The sequence below is a fragment of the Pteronotus mesoamericanus genome, unplaced genomic scaffold, assembly GCF_021234165.1.
Source record: "Pteronotus mesoamericanus isolate MK-2021 breed Mesoamerican mustached bat unplaced genomic scaffold, CSHL_Meso_final contig_116, whole genome shotgun sequence".
In the NCBI taxonomy this organism is placed as follows: domain Eukaryota; kingdom Metazoa; phylum Chordata; class Mammalia; order Chiroptera; family Mormoopidae; genus Pteronotus; species Pteronotus mesoamericanus.
The window spans coordinates 9,373,908-9,388,277 of NW_026555027.1; the positions used below are offsets into that span (position 1 = coordinate 9,373,908).

Consider the following 14,370-nt stretch of genomic DNA (forward strand, 5'->3'; position numbering starts at 1 on the left):
GTCAGGTCTTGTTCAAGGTTATTTATTGGTGTCGCCTCGTTTACACCCCACCTCCGCCCTGGTGGGGAGGTGTTCTACTCTCCCGTTTCACAGGTGGGTCCCTTGAGGCACAGGGTGGGTAAATGGTCTCAGCAATGGTCTGCTGTTCAGCTAGTAGAGGTGGAGCTGATGGGGGGGATTCAGGGGTACGGGCCGGCAGCGGCCGTCGTCACCAGGTCCCGCCGCGTTCGGGTGCTTACACCGCAGCCGCCCAGATGTCCTCCCTCTCAGCAGCGACTTCATGTTGTTAATGTGGTTTGGGGGAGGTTTAATTTTTTGTTTCTTTAGGTTTGTGATAGCAAAACAAGCAAAGATATTAATGGCTCCCATCAATTCCCCATGATTTCTTTAAGATCAATATAAAAGCAATTTGGAAAATGGTTTTGCTCAAAGTTAGAGGATCCTCTGAGTATAAGAATTTGAGTAATCTATATTAAAAAGCTCCTTTTCTAGCCTAAGTGTCACAGTGTGGTTATACTCTCATTTTATGAGAGTAAGTGGGCTCTTCCTCTCTGTTAAAGCTGCTGTGGAAGAGCTGAATAAGAAACCGAGTGCATAGGCAGCAGAAAGTCAGATGCGCGGGACGGGGCGGGGCGGGGCGGGGCGGGGCGGGGCTCCTGACCGGTGTCCGCCTGTGCGGGGTGCTCTGACCGCCCTGACTCCCGGGCCGCACTTCCCTTCTCTGCGAGTGGCTGGAGTTTGTCCTTGCCTCCTAGGAGCTCGTGTGGGACTAAGTGAGGGACTGCATGGCAGGCGTTCTGCATAGTACCTGCGCGGGGAGCGTGTCCTGTCTGTTTTTGCTCCTGATGTCATTTTGATGTATATGGAGTTTATTTTGATGGAGTTCATGTGCACCTCTCTGGGTTTCCTGTTTTGCCTGGAATGTTCTGGCTGTTTGTTCTCTTGAAGTTGAAGAAAGCAGTGGCTGCAGGGCAGGCTCAGGAGTGAAACGGGGTGGAGTTGCTGGGGCCCCGTCTTCCCTGAGCTCTGTGGCTGTGGGCAAGTTAGACAACTTTCCTGACCCTCACACTCCTGGTGGGGAAATTCACACCTACCTCATGGAGATGTCATGAGGGTTACGTTAGATCATAAGTGTCAGGTGCTGGGCTTTCTAGAGACTAGTTATTTAACGATAGGGGACAGTCTTGTTTTGTGATGTCATTTTACTGAATATGAAATAGTATAAAGTTACCAATTTAATAAAGTTTAGAGCCCATTTTTCCTATATTTACCTAAAAGTGTCTTAACCAGATTTCTCTTTATTCCTGTTTTAGGTGCTGGAGATCAGAATTTATTTACCTCTATATACCCAACGCTTTCCCAGCAGCTGCCGAGAGAACCGATGGAATGGAGAAGGTATAGTGTGTTTGTTGTTTGGCTGTATGTCCTTCTTCATTTTTTAGACATTTATGTGAGCAAGGGAGGCAGTGGAAGTTGAAGCCCGAGTCCTGAAGTGCACTGGGAGGAACCGGGGGAGTCGCAGTCCCCGGGCCTTCTTCCTTAAGGAAGATGTTGATTTTCTTAACGCGGCACAGGATGGCAGGAACAAGACAATTCTTTTGAGTTATAGGCCCGCTTTTACAAGAATGACTTCTGATCCTTTAAGGGTCATCAGAGTGTCTTAAAGGCACAGGCGTTTTGGAACGGAGACACACTCAGGCCCCGCATTAAGGCAGGAGATGGGCCTTTATCCGCACTCTCATTAACAGGCTGTCCCCCTGGAGCTCCTCCCTACGCCCTTCCTTACGGATACAGAAGGATGCTTTGTAAAGGTTAGGAGAGAAACCATATCAGCCACCCCAGCTGCCCTGTTGTGTGTAGTTGTTTATTTAATGACTTGCTCAGAGGCAATAAGTGACTTTGGATTATCTTGTTGGAAAACTAATTGCTGGTGAGGCATTATTTTTAGAAAGCATTTGGATTTTGTCTGCCCCTGCACGAACCTGGGGCAGGGGTACCTTCCTATGGACAGAGAAGCCCTAGGCCCTGGCTATGAGGCCCTGCAGAAGGCGGGGAGAAGTGCCCTTCTGGAGCTGGCGGGTCTAAATCCGGGCAGGGCACAGCTGAGGCCCAAGGACTGTGCCACAGCTGTGTTCCCCAGGCACGAGAGTTGAGAACTCACCTCAGCAGACTCTGGATGGCCCCGGAGACGGGACCACCCCCTCCCGGTTTTAGGAAACATAGTGGGGAGGCACGTCAGCAAATGTGGGACCTGGACGCAGGCCTGATCAGAGCAGCAGGACTGTGGGCTCCTGGGGCAAGTCACCAGGGAAAAGGAGCTGGTAGGATACCTGATGTCTGACTGTGGGCAGCCCGCAGTCTTCAGTTCTGTTGGAGAGCTTCGGAAGATTTAAAAATGGCGGCGCTGGTAGCTAAGAAAATGAAAATGCAGGGAAGAAGAAAAGTTAGGGTCTAAAGCTACTGTAAGCTCAGGGTGTTACTTGGCCTGTTAGTGAACAGTGCTTCTGCATTTAATAATATAGGCAATAAACACTTGTGGTAGAGCTATTGGAGGGGGAGGGAGAGGGAAAGGCTGGACAGACAGCTGAATCTGCATCTCCCATCACAGACGGTCGACGATCAGGTCTAAAATTAGAGTGCCTGGGGAGATGTAGGGGGTTGAATTGTGGCCCCCAGGAGGCATGTCTCTCTGGAGCCAGTGGATGTGGGCCTTATTTGGAATAGGAGTCTTTGCAGATACAGTCGAGTTAAGGATCATAGTATGAGCTCATCCTGGATTCAGTTGGGCCTTAAAGCCAGTGACAGATATCCTTAGAAGACACAGAAAAGGAAAAGACGTGTGAAGATGGAGGCAGTGATTGGAGTGATGTGTCCACAAGCCAAGAACACCAAGGCTGGTCAGAAGGCAGGAGAGAGGCAAGGAACAAATTTTCCCTCAGAGGTCCCAGAGGATACTAACCCTGCCAACACCTTGATTTCAAATGCCTAGCCTCCTGAACTGTGAGAAAATGAATGTCGTTTTAAACCTCTTGGTTAGTGGTATGTTTTTTATTAGCAGCTCTAGGAAACTAGTACACAGGTGAGGTAGAGAGGATGGGGTAGTGTGTGTGTGTGTGTGTATGAGAAAAGCTAATTCATGCTCTTTGACATGTTAGAGTTTGTACAAATTACTTTGATAAAAAATCAAAATTAACTGATTAGATCTTGTACAGCTGAAGAGCAAATTAGTGAGTTGAAAGATTGAGCTTAGAAGTGCTAGAGTTTAATGCTCAGAGCGGGAGTTGGAAAACATGGAAGAAAAGCTGAGATGTGGAGGATAAATCCCGAGGTTTCAATATCCTTCTACTAGATGTGTCAGAGAAGAGAACAGAGAATGGGGGACAGGCAATATTTGAAGAACTGGAGTGATAGAGATTATAGGAGCCTGCAGAAAGTCAAGCGGAATGAAAGCAAACAGAAAACCATGCCAAGAAAACGGAGAAAAGGGAAACCAAATTTGCATCTCTTCTCAACATGTAAAATATAGCATAAAATAGAACAGTTAAGAACAGTCTTCTCAAAGTATTGAGGGAAAATACCTTTGAACCTAGAACTCGTGCAAGAGGGAAAACTGCATCCGTGCCTTCCACTCTGGGCCCCGGATGAGGCGGGGCTGAGAGACTTCATTCCTCTTAGGCCTCGAGGGGCCGCTGGGGCCCAGGATGGCCAGGGGCCCTGCTCTGTCACATCATGCTGCTCACAGCCACATGTGTTACTCTGGCGTGCCTTTCAAATAGTCTGTTCACTGCTTGCCATGGCATGGGGATAGTTGGGAAACAGTGGAATAAATGACAACATTTTTAGACATGTGTGATCAGAACCCTTACCACCCCATCTGAAATAATTAAAGGGTGTTCCTCAGCAAGAAGAAAAACAAACTCAGAATTCACAAGAAGAAAGAAGCAGCTGCCAGCAAACAAGTCATAAGATATTTTGCTGAACTTTAGGTATCAATCCTTTTAGAAATGAAACTAAAATTCCAGATGTGTGGAAGAAAGCAGAGAGAAGGTGTACCATCTTTCTTGTCTCATTCAAGGAGGATACATGTTTACTTTAGTCTTTGAAAGAAAGTGTAAGGTTATTAAAATAAAAATGCGACCAACAGCAGAATACGGGTAGATGGTTAAGATGGAAAAGAAAAACTTGATTAATCTCACAAAGGACAGAAGAAAAATAGCCTGCAAGTAGGATATAGACAAGTCCGTGTGTGAGCCTGGTCACACTGAACATGGCCAGTGCCAGCTTGTTAAACACGATGCTCCTGAGATTGGAGACACGGCCTCCAGAGGTGGAAAATAAGGCTTGGAAAAGGACACAGGTGACATAATTTATTTTTAGAAATATAACCACATAGCACCCGTATCCTCTGATAGCCTTTGGTTAGTTCGTGGTAGCGGGCGGGGTTTCTGTGTCTGTCCTCTTGGACTAGGAAAAGGAAAGAGGGTGGTTACCATGGTTTTATTTGTGTTCTGCAAACAAAACCTGTTCTCTTCCACCGGACAATTCTCTCTTCTGGATAATGCAGGAGACAAAAGTGCTAGTTTAAGGCTTTCATAGTTTCAAGTTGCACTTTCGACATTTGGGAAACTTTTCTTCTTTTATAGTGACTTAAAGGTGAAGTTAAACCCCCAGTAAGGTCCATGTCCCCAGAAGTCTGTGTTGTTGCACGTAGCCCTGATTAGATAGCATATTCCTCTGCGTGCATGTGTCATTGAGTAACTGAAAGATTTTATGGATGGATAGCTTTGACATGTAGTTGTGAACTGTGTTTAAAATAATTTATAGAATTTTGGGGAAGACTCATATAGGGTTAGTAGTCTATATGTACTTCTGAACTCAGGGAAATGATCAAATTCTTGCTGCGTTTTTCTCTTTCTGCTGAACATTCTTCAGTTGCTTTTCTCATTGACTTTAAAAATCATTTATAGGTCCTATGGCCGGGCTCCCAAGATGATTCACCTAGAATCCAACTTTGTGCAGTTCAAGGAAGAGTTGCTGCCCAAAGAAGGAAACAAAGCTCTACTTACTTTCCCCTTTCTTCACATTTATTGGACAGAATGCTGTGTAAGTGTTCACTTGGGGGGGAAATGTCTTGGAACAGGCTTAAGAATTCACGGGTCTAGGTTTTTCTGAGACAACTGCACTTTTTCATATGTTCTTGCCGTGTGCCCTTTCCTCTGGCGTCCTCTTGTCTCCGTTCCTCAGCTGGATGCATGGCTTAGGTGCATCTTTCTGCTCTGGTCCAGTGCGTTGCCCTTGTGGTAATCACCCCGTGCCGTCTTACTTCCTGTGTTCAAGTTCTGTGAGCCATCTCTCTGTGCCCCAGTGACCACCAGGTATTTTTAATACTTACTTTCAGCTTCGTTTTCTCAAACTCCTGTGCTCACTGTTGTGGCAGATAACCCTTGTTTGTCCCTTGCTGGTGCGTAGACTTTCTGCGGGCCAGGGCACTGTGTCCTTCCGCACCACCCGGGCCTGTTGCAGGAGGCCCTCGGGGCCTGCCCATCCAGGAAGTGATGCGGCTGCTGCAGGTCTTTACTTGCCCTTGGCAGTTGTGTATTCCTAATCCAGGAAGAAACTTTTCATTCTTGACAGAATTCTTCTGTCGTGAATTAATAGGAAATTCTATGGGTCATTTCTTACTGTCATTTTGGACTCTGATAAACCATTTAGCAATATACAAAATACGTAAATCACTGCATGGCATTTTTACCTGCACCTGAGGAGGCAGAGGCAGTTTGTGTAATTTTAATGAGGAAGAACTCAAAGCTCATGCCTGGTTTCCCTGGACTATGCCCCATGCATCTTTTGCTTTTGCTCAGCCACATGTGTGAGATGTTGTCTATCAGGGGCATTCATCATAGACTCAGCACCCCGGGTTCTCATTGGGGTTGGTCACTTGGCAGCTCTGCCTGGCGTGTACGAAAACTCTGGACTCCCCGAGGGAGAGCAGGTGTTAGCGCAGCCATTGTGTCTGCACAGCGGTTTAGCCCAGCGAGGCACTTGCATCACATGTGCCGGGAGCCCTCCTGAAATCCACATTCCCGGGTGTTTGCCAAAGGCAGCCTTGCAAACGGGCCCAGAGCTGGCCACAGGCCTGGTAACTCCTCCCTCTCCAGCCCCTCAATGGTAAGGCTGGATTTGATTCGTCAGCAAGGAACCTCCTGGCTTCTCCATGCTGCGCTTCTGTTTTTCCGTCCAGTGCGTAAGCTGCCTCTGCGAGCCGCTGCAGGGCAGCTGAGCGTCCTTCCTGGTCTCAGCGTTCGTTCGCACTGAGGCTTTGCCCCCGGGAGCCGTTCTTCCTGAGTCAGTTGGTACTCAGGGTTGCAGACACCACTCCCCAGAGCTTACCAGCCAGGGCTCTTCCCTAGGAAAGAGCCTGTGTTGGTTTTTGTTTAATTCGATGCTTTATAGTCAATTAGCTGTACTTATTTGATGTTCAAATTGTCCCAGATTTGGCCAGCGAGGGTCACTTCAAACTGTCTCCTATGTCGCCTTGAGCATTGTCTAACCTTCTGGGACACTGAAGATGTTCTAGGTTCTTAGCAGTTTGCTACCCTTGTCCTGGAATCAGCCATGTCTTCACAGAACACTGTGTCCTTTGCCTCCACAGAGCGCCACTGCTTTCCACCCTTTTTGTAGACAGAGCCAGTGAAGGACATCTCTAGAGGTTAGAGTTGATTCTGATGCCTGGGCATTAGCTGACCCCACAGGGCTCTTTCTGGCCTCACCTACTTGGTGTTTATATTCACCCTGGCTCTCAACACCACCAACACGCGTGCTACGGGCTCAGTCCTATAATAAGCGAAACCTAGTTTCACAATTGCTAACCTGCACTACAGCTAGAAACAGACCTTCTAAGAAGAGTTCAACAGTTCTTTGCCAAATGACAGGGACGCGCGTCATTTCTGTCCGTGTGGGCTAGGCCTCCTTGGCATTCGTCCAGTTAGTGTTTTCCTTGTTGCTCTTCCCTATTTGTTTTAAATGGGGTTTTCTCTCCTGTGATATATTCCAGTGGGCTATTTTTTGTGTGTATATGAAGGCTCTTGATTTTTTCCATGCCAGAATTCTTCTATTGTTTGAGTTAGCGTTGGCATTGACTCTCTAGGCCCCAGTAGGGTTTTCCAGATATTCTGTCATGTCACCTGCAGACAGAGAGAGTTTTACCCATTCTCTTTCAATGCCTCAGATTGTTTTCTTTGTTCTACGATATGGTCAGTACCAGCGGAGGTCACGGGTACCTTGCCTCGGACCTGGCCTGGCGGGATGCGCGCCGTGGCTCCCTGGGCAACAGGGCGTGGGCTGTGGGACCGGGGCGGGGTGGGGGGTGTCATGTGAGCGTGTAAGGGAGCTCCCTCCATTCCTGTTTTTCCAGGGTTTTTATTAGGGATGAATTGTTGAATTTTGTAAAGGAATTTTCAGACTCAGGGGAGATAATCATATGATTTTTCCCCACTTAGATCTGTTAATATGTTGGGTTATATTAATGAGTTTCTTATTATTGAGCCATACTTGCATTCCTGGGACAAATCCCTCTTGGGCAAAGTATTGTTTTCTCAATGTGGCTTAGGTGTTTGTTCGCTTCATATAGGATTTTTGCATCTGTATCCACAAGTGATTGGTCTATACCTTTATCTGTGTTCTCTTTCTCAGGTTTAGGTATTAATGTTATACTTGGTTCATGAAAAGAATTTTGAAGTTGTTTTTCCCTTGTGTTTCTGAAACAATTTATGTAACGGTGGGGCTCTCTGGTCTCTGAGGTTTGGTGAAATGTCCTGTGAAGCCATCTGGGCCTGGTACTCCTGTGGGATAGCCCTTGACCACTTCCAGAATCCCTTCTGTGAAAATTGGTCTGTTTTAGCCATTTGTCCATTTTGATAAACTATTTTATTTTTTAGAAATTATATATTTATTTAAGTTTAAAAATTTACTTTCATTGAGGTATGTGGTCTTTTTGACTTTTCAAATATGCTGTGTCCATAGCTATTTCCTATGACTGCTTCTCATTTTGTGTGTTTGTGTTTTCTCCCACTCTTCCTTGGTTACGTCAGCTAGCGGTTGATTCTTCCTCCCAGAGAACCAGGGTTTTTATTTATTAATCTGCTATTCTAGTCATCTGTTTTCTACTTTAGTAATTTTTTCTTTCATTTTTCTTATTTTCTTTCTTTTGTTATGTTTTACTTTGTTCTTTTAGTTTTTTTTTTTTGAGTTGGGAATGCATTTATTTTTATTATTAAATTTTTATTGCTATGGGTCTTTGAAGATATGAACTTAAATATATTCCAGTGTTCTGTTATTATTTTTTGGATATTCTCTATTTTCTGTTTGTGTTGCCTCTTTCAGCCAGTAGTTTAACAGAAAGTTTTTTAATTTCCAGAAAGAAAGTTTAAAATTCTTTTTAGAATTTCTAATTTTACTGCATTGTGATCAGAGTTTGGCTTTATATCTGCTTTATGGAACTTATTTTTTCTCTGTGACCTAATAAATGATCAGTCTTTGTGGATGGACCATGCTCGTTTTGAGAATTTTCTCTATTTTCAGATATTTATGTTAAATATGTGTTCATAAGGAATTATCTTACTGATTATGATGTTTAGATCATTTATATCTTCATGTTTTGTCCACTTGACCTCTCTTTAACTGATGGTAGTATGTTAAAGCCTTCTCTTTCTGATCCATATGTTTCTGTTTCTCTTGCATCTTCTTCAGTTTCTGTTTTGTGAAGGTGGTTGATGCATTATTTAGTGCATAGGTATTTGTAACTAGTATAATTTTTATGAAGTGAAATGTGTCATTTAAAAAATTGTTTCTGAGTCATATATCTTGTTTAGGAAGGCCTTGTCTATCTGAAGATATCTGATTTTCTCCTATATTTTCTTTTAATTATTTTATAACTTGTGTTATAATTTGGTCTGTGTAGCTTCAGGTGATTTTTCTTTTTCTTTTTTTTTGGAGGGGGGGAGGTATAAGGTTTGGGGCCTAATTTACAGTCTAAATTTGTAGCAAATTGTCCTAGCATTATTTTATAATTGTTTGTCTTTTTCCCACAAGTTGAAAAATATCTCCTTTAAGCCAATGTCCTGTATGCACAATATTCTGGACACTTCAGTTTTATTGATCATTGTGTAACCTTTGTCAGGATTAGACTTCTAATTATTACATTTTTATAATGTATATCAGTATCTGTTCTTTTAAAATAAACCCCTTAGTTACTATACATGTTCTCTCCCACGTAAACTTTAAAATCAGATTGCTCAGTGTGCAAGGCCTCGTTCCTGAAAACGCCTGCGCTGGGGCACCCCATGTTGGCGCGTCCGCCCATGGCAGGGACAGCCCTCCGCCCAGAGACCAGGGCAGTGCTTCCGCTCCTGGAATCTGGGTGCGCCTCGGGCTGGCAGGAGGGACACTGTGACTTTTGAGACTGAGTCATAAAAAGCATCATACCTTCCTCTGGGTCCTCTTAGGGCGCTTGCTCTTAGAGCCCAGCTGCCATTCTGGAGGAAGTCAAGTTCCCCCACGGGAAGGCTGTCAGGAGGTGCAGTCCCAGCAGGTCCTGGTACTGTCCCCCCCCAACCCCGCCCCCTCCTCCCCGCCACTAACACCCACCAGTGGACAGGTGATGCCTTCTTGCTCCAGCCTCAAACCCCGCAGCTGACACCAGGGGGCACAGATGAGCCGTCCACCCAGTCTCTAGGTTGTGGGTTCGGGAGCAGGGTGAATGTTCTGGACCCTTACAAATGGTATGTTTTGTTCCTATGCAGCAGGTAACTGGAACAGCACAGCAGGTAACTGGAACAGCAGTTGAAAAGAAAAAAGGAAAGGCTGGAGGGGTTTTAATTCTGATCACCTTGAATAAGTTATAGGTTAGTTTGAGAGGAATTAGTAATCATGAATTTTCTTGTCTGCGAATGTGCTTTGTTCTTGCCTTCTGTTTATCTTTTTTATGTCCTTTAATAATGTGTCACAATGTTTTTCACAAAAGCCTTGTATTATTATTGTTGGGTATGGTTTTGTGGACATTATGAAAGAGGTAGGGTTTCCCCCGCCCCCCCCCTTAAATTGCATTTTCTAATAGGGAGCCTGTGTTTTTTGTTGTTGTTGTTTTAGGGTTTTTGTTTGTTTGTTTCATTTTGTTACCTATTAAGAAAAAGTTTCCTGGAGCAAGTTGATAATATTTAGGATTTTAAATTTAAAAGTAAAACTCTTTGTTGTGTTATTTCGGTACAGTAAGCCCTTGCTTCACATCATCAATGGGTCCTTGGAACTGCAGCTGAATTACGCATAAGGAAACCAGTTTTACCATAGGCTAACTGATATACACAAGAGTTAAGTTCCTACAGCGTCCTCTCAAACAAATGTTGAACGAAACGACATTATTGGTGGACTTGCTGTAGTTGCTTTAGGGTTCGTACATGTCTGTAACTTCTCACCTCCTTCCTGCTAGTCATACTATGCTATGCGATATGTAGCTAGAGAACCTCACAGCAGTGTGCCCCTACCTCCCCTCCTGGCCTCTTTGTTGCTGGGGTATAGACCCCACAGTACACCGGTCCTATGTTACGCTTTTACAGTCAGTCATATCTTTATACTTGTCTGCAGAGTTACCATTTCCAGGGCTCCCCTTTCTGTCCATCCAGGTTTTCAAGCAGTGTTAATTTCCTCTGCCTGAAGGACGTCTGTCCCTCCCGATACGGCAGGCTCATTGGTGCTGCATCATTTCAGCTTTTGTATATCTGAGAAAGTATTTCGCCTTTATTTTTGGAAAATATTTCACTGGCTATAGAGTTCTAGTTTGAAAGTCTTTTTTTTCTTTTAACACTAAAAGATGTTGTTCTGTTGCCTTTTGGTTTCCATTGTTACCCATGAGAAATTTTTTTTTTTTTTTTTTGGTTTTTGTTTCTTTGAACATAAAGTGTCTTTTTTTTATTTTGGCGGTTTAAGATTTTTTTCTTTATCCATAGTTTTAGGCAGTTTGTGATATGCGTTGGTGTAGTTTTTGTGTTTCTGTGCTTGGATTTTTGGGGGCTTTTGGATTTATAATTTTGATAAAATTTGGAACATTTTTGCTCGTTATTTCTTCAAATATTTTTTTCTGTATCTCCCTTTTTCTCCTCTCCTTTGGGGGCCCTAGTTACTTACATATTAGGCCACTTGATGTCTCATAGCTCATTGATGCTGTGTTGATGCTTTATTAGTGTTTTCCTGTGTTTAATTTGGATAATTTTTGTTTCTATGTCTTCAAGATGTCTAATCTGCTCTTGATACTACCTAGTGTATTTTTCAGTTTAGCATTGTGGTTTTCGTCTTTAGAAATTCTATGTGGGTTTTTCCCTCCTTTTAAAAATATCTTTCATGTCTCTGCTTAACATCTTGAACATATGAAATATGGTTACCAAAAACTTTTCACTTATTAATTAAACCAAAAGTGGGACTGGATACAGAATTTGAAATTTAACTCATTCATGAATCAATCACATTAGTATAGATCTGCAGGGGTGTTATTCAAGAAAGGCTGAAAAAAATCTAGTGGCAATATGAGCAGGATAATAAGGACTCTTCCATTAAAAGAGGGGAAAGCAGCTACTAAGTATAGTTTTTAAATGTCTAATTTTGAAATGAATTAGGTATCTTGGTTTTCAGATTTTCACTCTGAATTTTCTGAGTGCACTTACGGAGCTTTCAGACAACTATAAACAGAGATCCAAATAGCAAGGACAGTTTCTGTGTCCCTGCTTCTGTCTGGAAGCCGAGGCTGGACTCACTGGCTTCGGTACAGGCTGGATGCTCTCTTTGGCAGGCTGACATGTAGAACTCTGAGTCGGAAGCAGCATTGATTTCTAGGACCAGGACAGCTCTCCTGTCCATCTGTGTGAATGAGCAGATGGTCCTCTTTCCTTGAGTTCCGAAGGTTCCCATCTGATGTTGCCTTGCCCCAAGTGTGGCCTGCGAGTGACATCGAGTTTGGAGTGGTTCTGGGGGTTGGCAGAGAGCAGAGGGGATGTGGAGGGAACTGCTGGGGGCCTGGCCTTGGCCCCGCCGTGACACCCAGCCTACAGGGATGACAGGCAGGCTGCAGCGGAGGGTCCGCTCGCCTCCCCATGCAGGCAGGGCACACATCAGTGCTTGGGCACAGGGCCTTTGGCCATGCAGACCTGGCTTTTAAAGTCCCAACTTGCCTAGCTGACTGTGTCACTGTGGGCAACGTCCTGAGCTGTCTGACTCCCAGTCTCTTCCTCGGTGACATTAGAGGACCTTCCCTCAGCATTCCAAGCATTTGGGGATAACATAAAGAGCTTGCCCAGAGGCCCGCAGGGTGGCTCCCTGCTGGGCGTCTCCTGGAGCATTGCAGCCTGGAGCTGTAAAGTGCTGTGGCTGCTGTATTCCCTATTGTTAGACCCATTTTGCTGTATAGATGGAAGGGGTTGATTAACTTGCTTTCACAGTGACTTATTTATTTTTAGGATACTGAAGTGTATAAAGCTACAGTAAAAGACGACCTTACCAAGTGGCAGAATGTTCTGAAAGCTCATAGCTCCGTGGACTGGTTAATAGTGGTGGTTGAAAATGATGCCAAGAAAAAAAACAAAACCAACATCCTTCCTCGCACTTCTATTGTGGACAAAATAAGAAATGATTTTTGTAATAAACAGAGTGACAGGTAAGTGTATCTTTAATTTTACCTCCTTGGGCTGGTACCCGGATGAAACAGGCGACTGGCTTCAGACCCTGGGAAGCGTTTCCCGGAGTGGCTGTGGCGCGCCTGACCCGGGAGCCTGCGATGGGGGGCGCTGAAAAGAGGGCCCGGTGGAGTTCCTGGTCCGGCAGGGGAAACTGTGCCCAGAGTCCCTGGGGACAGGCCGCACGCTGGGCCCCCTTTCTGAAGAGGGATGGTCATGGGTGTCAGCGTAGCAGGGATTCCTACAAGCAGGAGTTAAAAAGTGCTGGCTTCACCTCCTTCAGAAACTGTCAGCGGGGCCGCTGAAGCCTTGGTGGTGACCGTTGGATGGACTGACTCCCCTCTTACTTTCCCCTGCCTGGGCTCTGTTCTCTCTTCTGGGGGTGGCGCACTTCCTGTCTTTTCAGCGATGCTGTTCCTGGCCTGTAAATGTGGTCTGTGTCGCGTAGTTTGGTACTTTAATTCACCCAGGTCCTGTGGGTGCAGTGTGGAACCTGGTCCCCGCTCTTTCACAGTGTGGTGTAATGGTAGGGACGGGCATTGCCTCACGCCCAGGTCCCCACCGCTGCAGTCACCACCATCCCAAGTGCTCTGGGCAAGGGTTCTGGGCACAGCAAGAGCCTGGGCGAGGCGCCCGCCTGCTCTGGGGCTGGGGGTGGGGGGCGCTGCCCTGGGGGCGCGGCGGCACGGGGGCTACGGAGGGAAGGACATGGGCTAAGGGGTGAAGGACAGGAAGGAAGAGCCCCTGAGGGTTGGCTGGGAATCCCTACCAGACTGCCGCGTGGCACACTTACTCCGTGACTGCGTCCTGTGTCAGCGCCACCCAGTGAATTGACAGTTCTTTAGGGGAGGGAGCCATATGAGGGCTTCGTTTTCAGTAATGTTCAAACTTGCTTTACTTATAGCTTGAATAAAATGTTAGATTGTTGAGCTTATGGTTTACCTTTGAGAAATTTCATGCAATCTGGACTTGTGGTAGTTTTCCCTAAGGTCTTTTATTCACAAATTAATTATCCCAAAGGAGTCAGCGTAATATCTAAGCAAGATGCTCCCTAACTGAGTGTCTTCTCCCTCTCTGTGCCTCGGGGACGCTAATGCTTTTTTTCCTAAAGAAGGAAGAGCTGCTGTGGAATGAGGAAAACCCAACCCAGTGGCCTTGGAGTGGTTTAGTAAAACAAAAGAAATATTTGTTTGGGATTTTATTTGTTAAATAAACTGCTGTTAATGGAGTATATTAGTCTATATTTGTGAAAAATTCAAATTTATATAATTTTTTTGAAGCGCCTGTTGATTACTTTTCATATAATTTTTATCTAATTGCCAAGAGTATGTTTCTGCTGAGCCCATGTAAAGCTAACTTGCTTTTAATGACTATTCTTTATACGTAAAATTTAACTTACCGAAATTTTTAACATTTTATCTCCAATATTTAAATATGTCTTCTAACACTTTGATTTTCATTGATTTGCAAAGCTACCTTTGACAAATCTGTAATTTTTAATATAAAAAGCTGGGTTAGATTTTCATAAATTTGAATTTAGTAACATCTTTATTTACAACTATTTTATTAGACAATGTAATTTCTGCCTTTGGAAATATTTGAACCCCTGGTCCTAAAATGGCTTACTATTTTTTAAATTTCTGATTATAAATAT

The 14,370-nt window shown here is 44.6% G+C and overlaps 1 protein-coding gene across 2 annotated transcripts in view; it reads left to right on the forward strand.

The window, feature by feature from the left end:
• Positions 1-14,370, forward strand: part of TRAPPC10 (trafficking protein particle complex subunit 10) — a 78,522-nt gene that overhangs the window by 16,593 nt on the left and 47,559 nt on the right. Inside the window, exons 2-4 of one of the 2 annotated variants that reach the window (XM_054578871.1) lie at positions 1,314-1,395; positions 4,968-5,103; positions 12,501-12,697. In XM_054578871.1, the coding sequence (XP_054434846.1) occupies positions 1,314-1,395; positions 4,968-5,103; positions 12,501-12,697 (415 nt within the window). Of the gene's footprint in view, positions 1-1,313; positions 1,396-4,967; positions 5,104-12,500; positions 12,698-14,370 lie in introns of those variants that run through there. The other variant, XM_054578879.1, reaches the window with a different exon arrangement.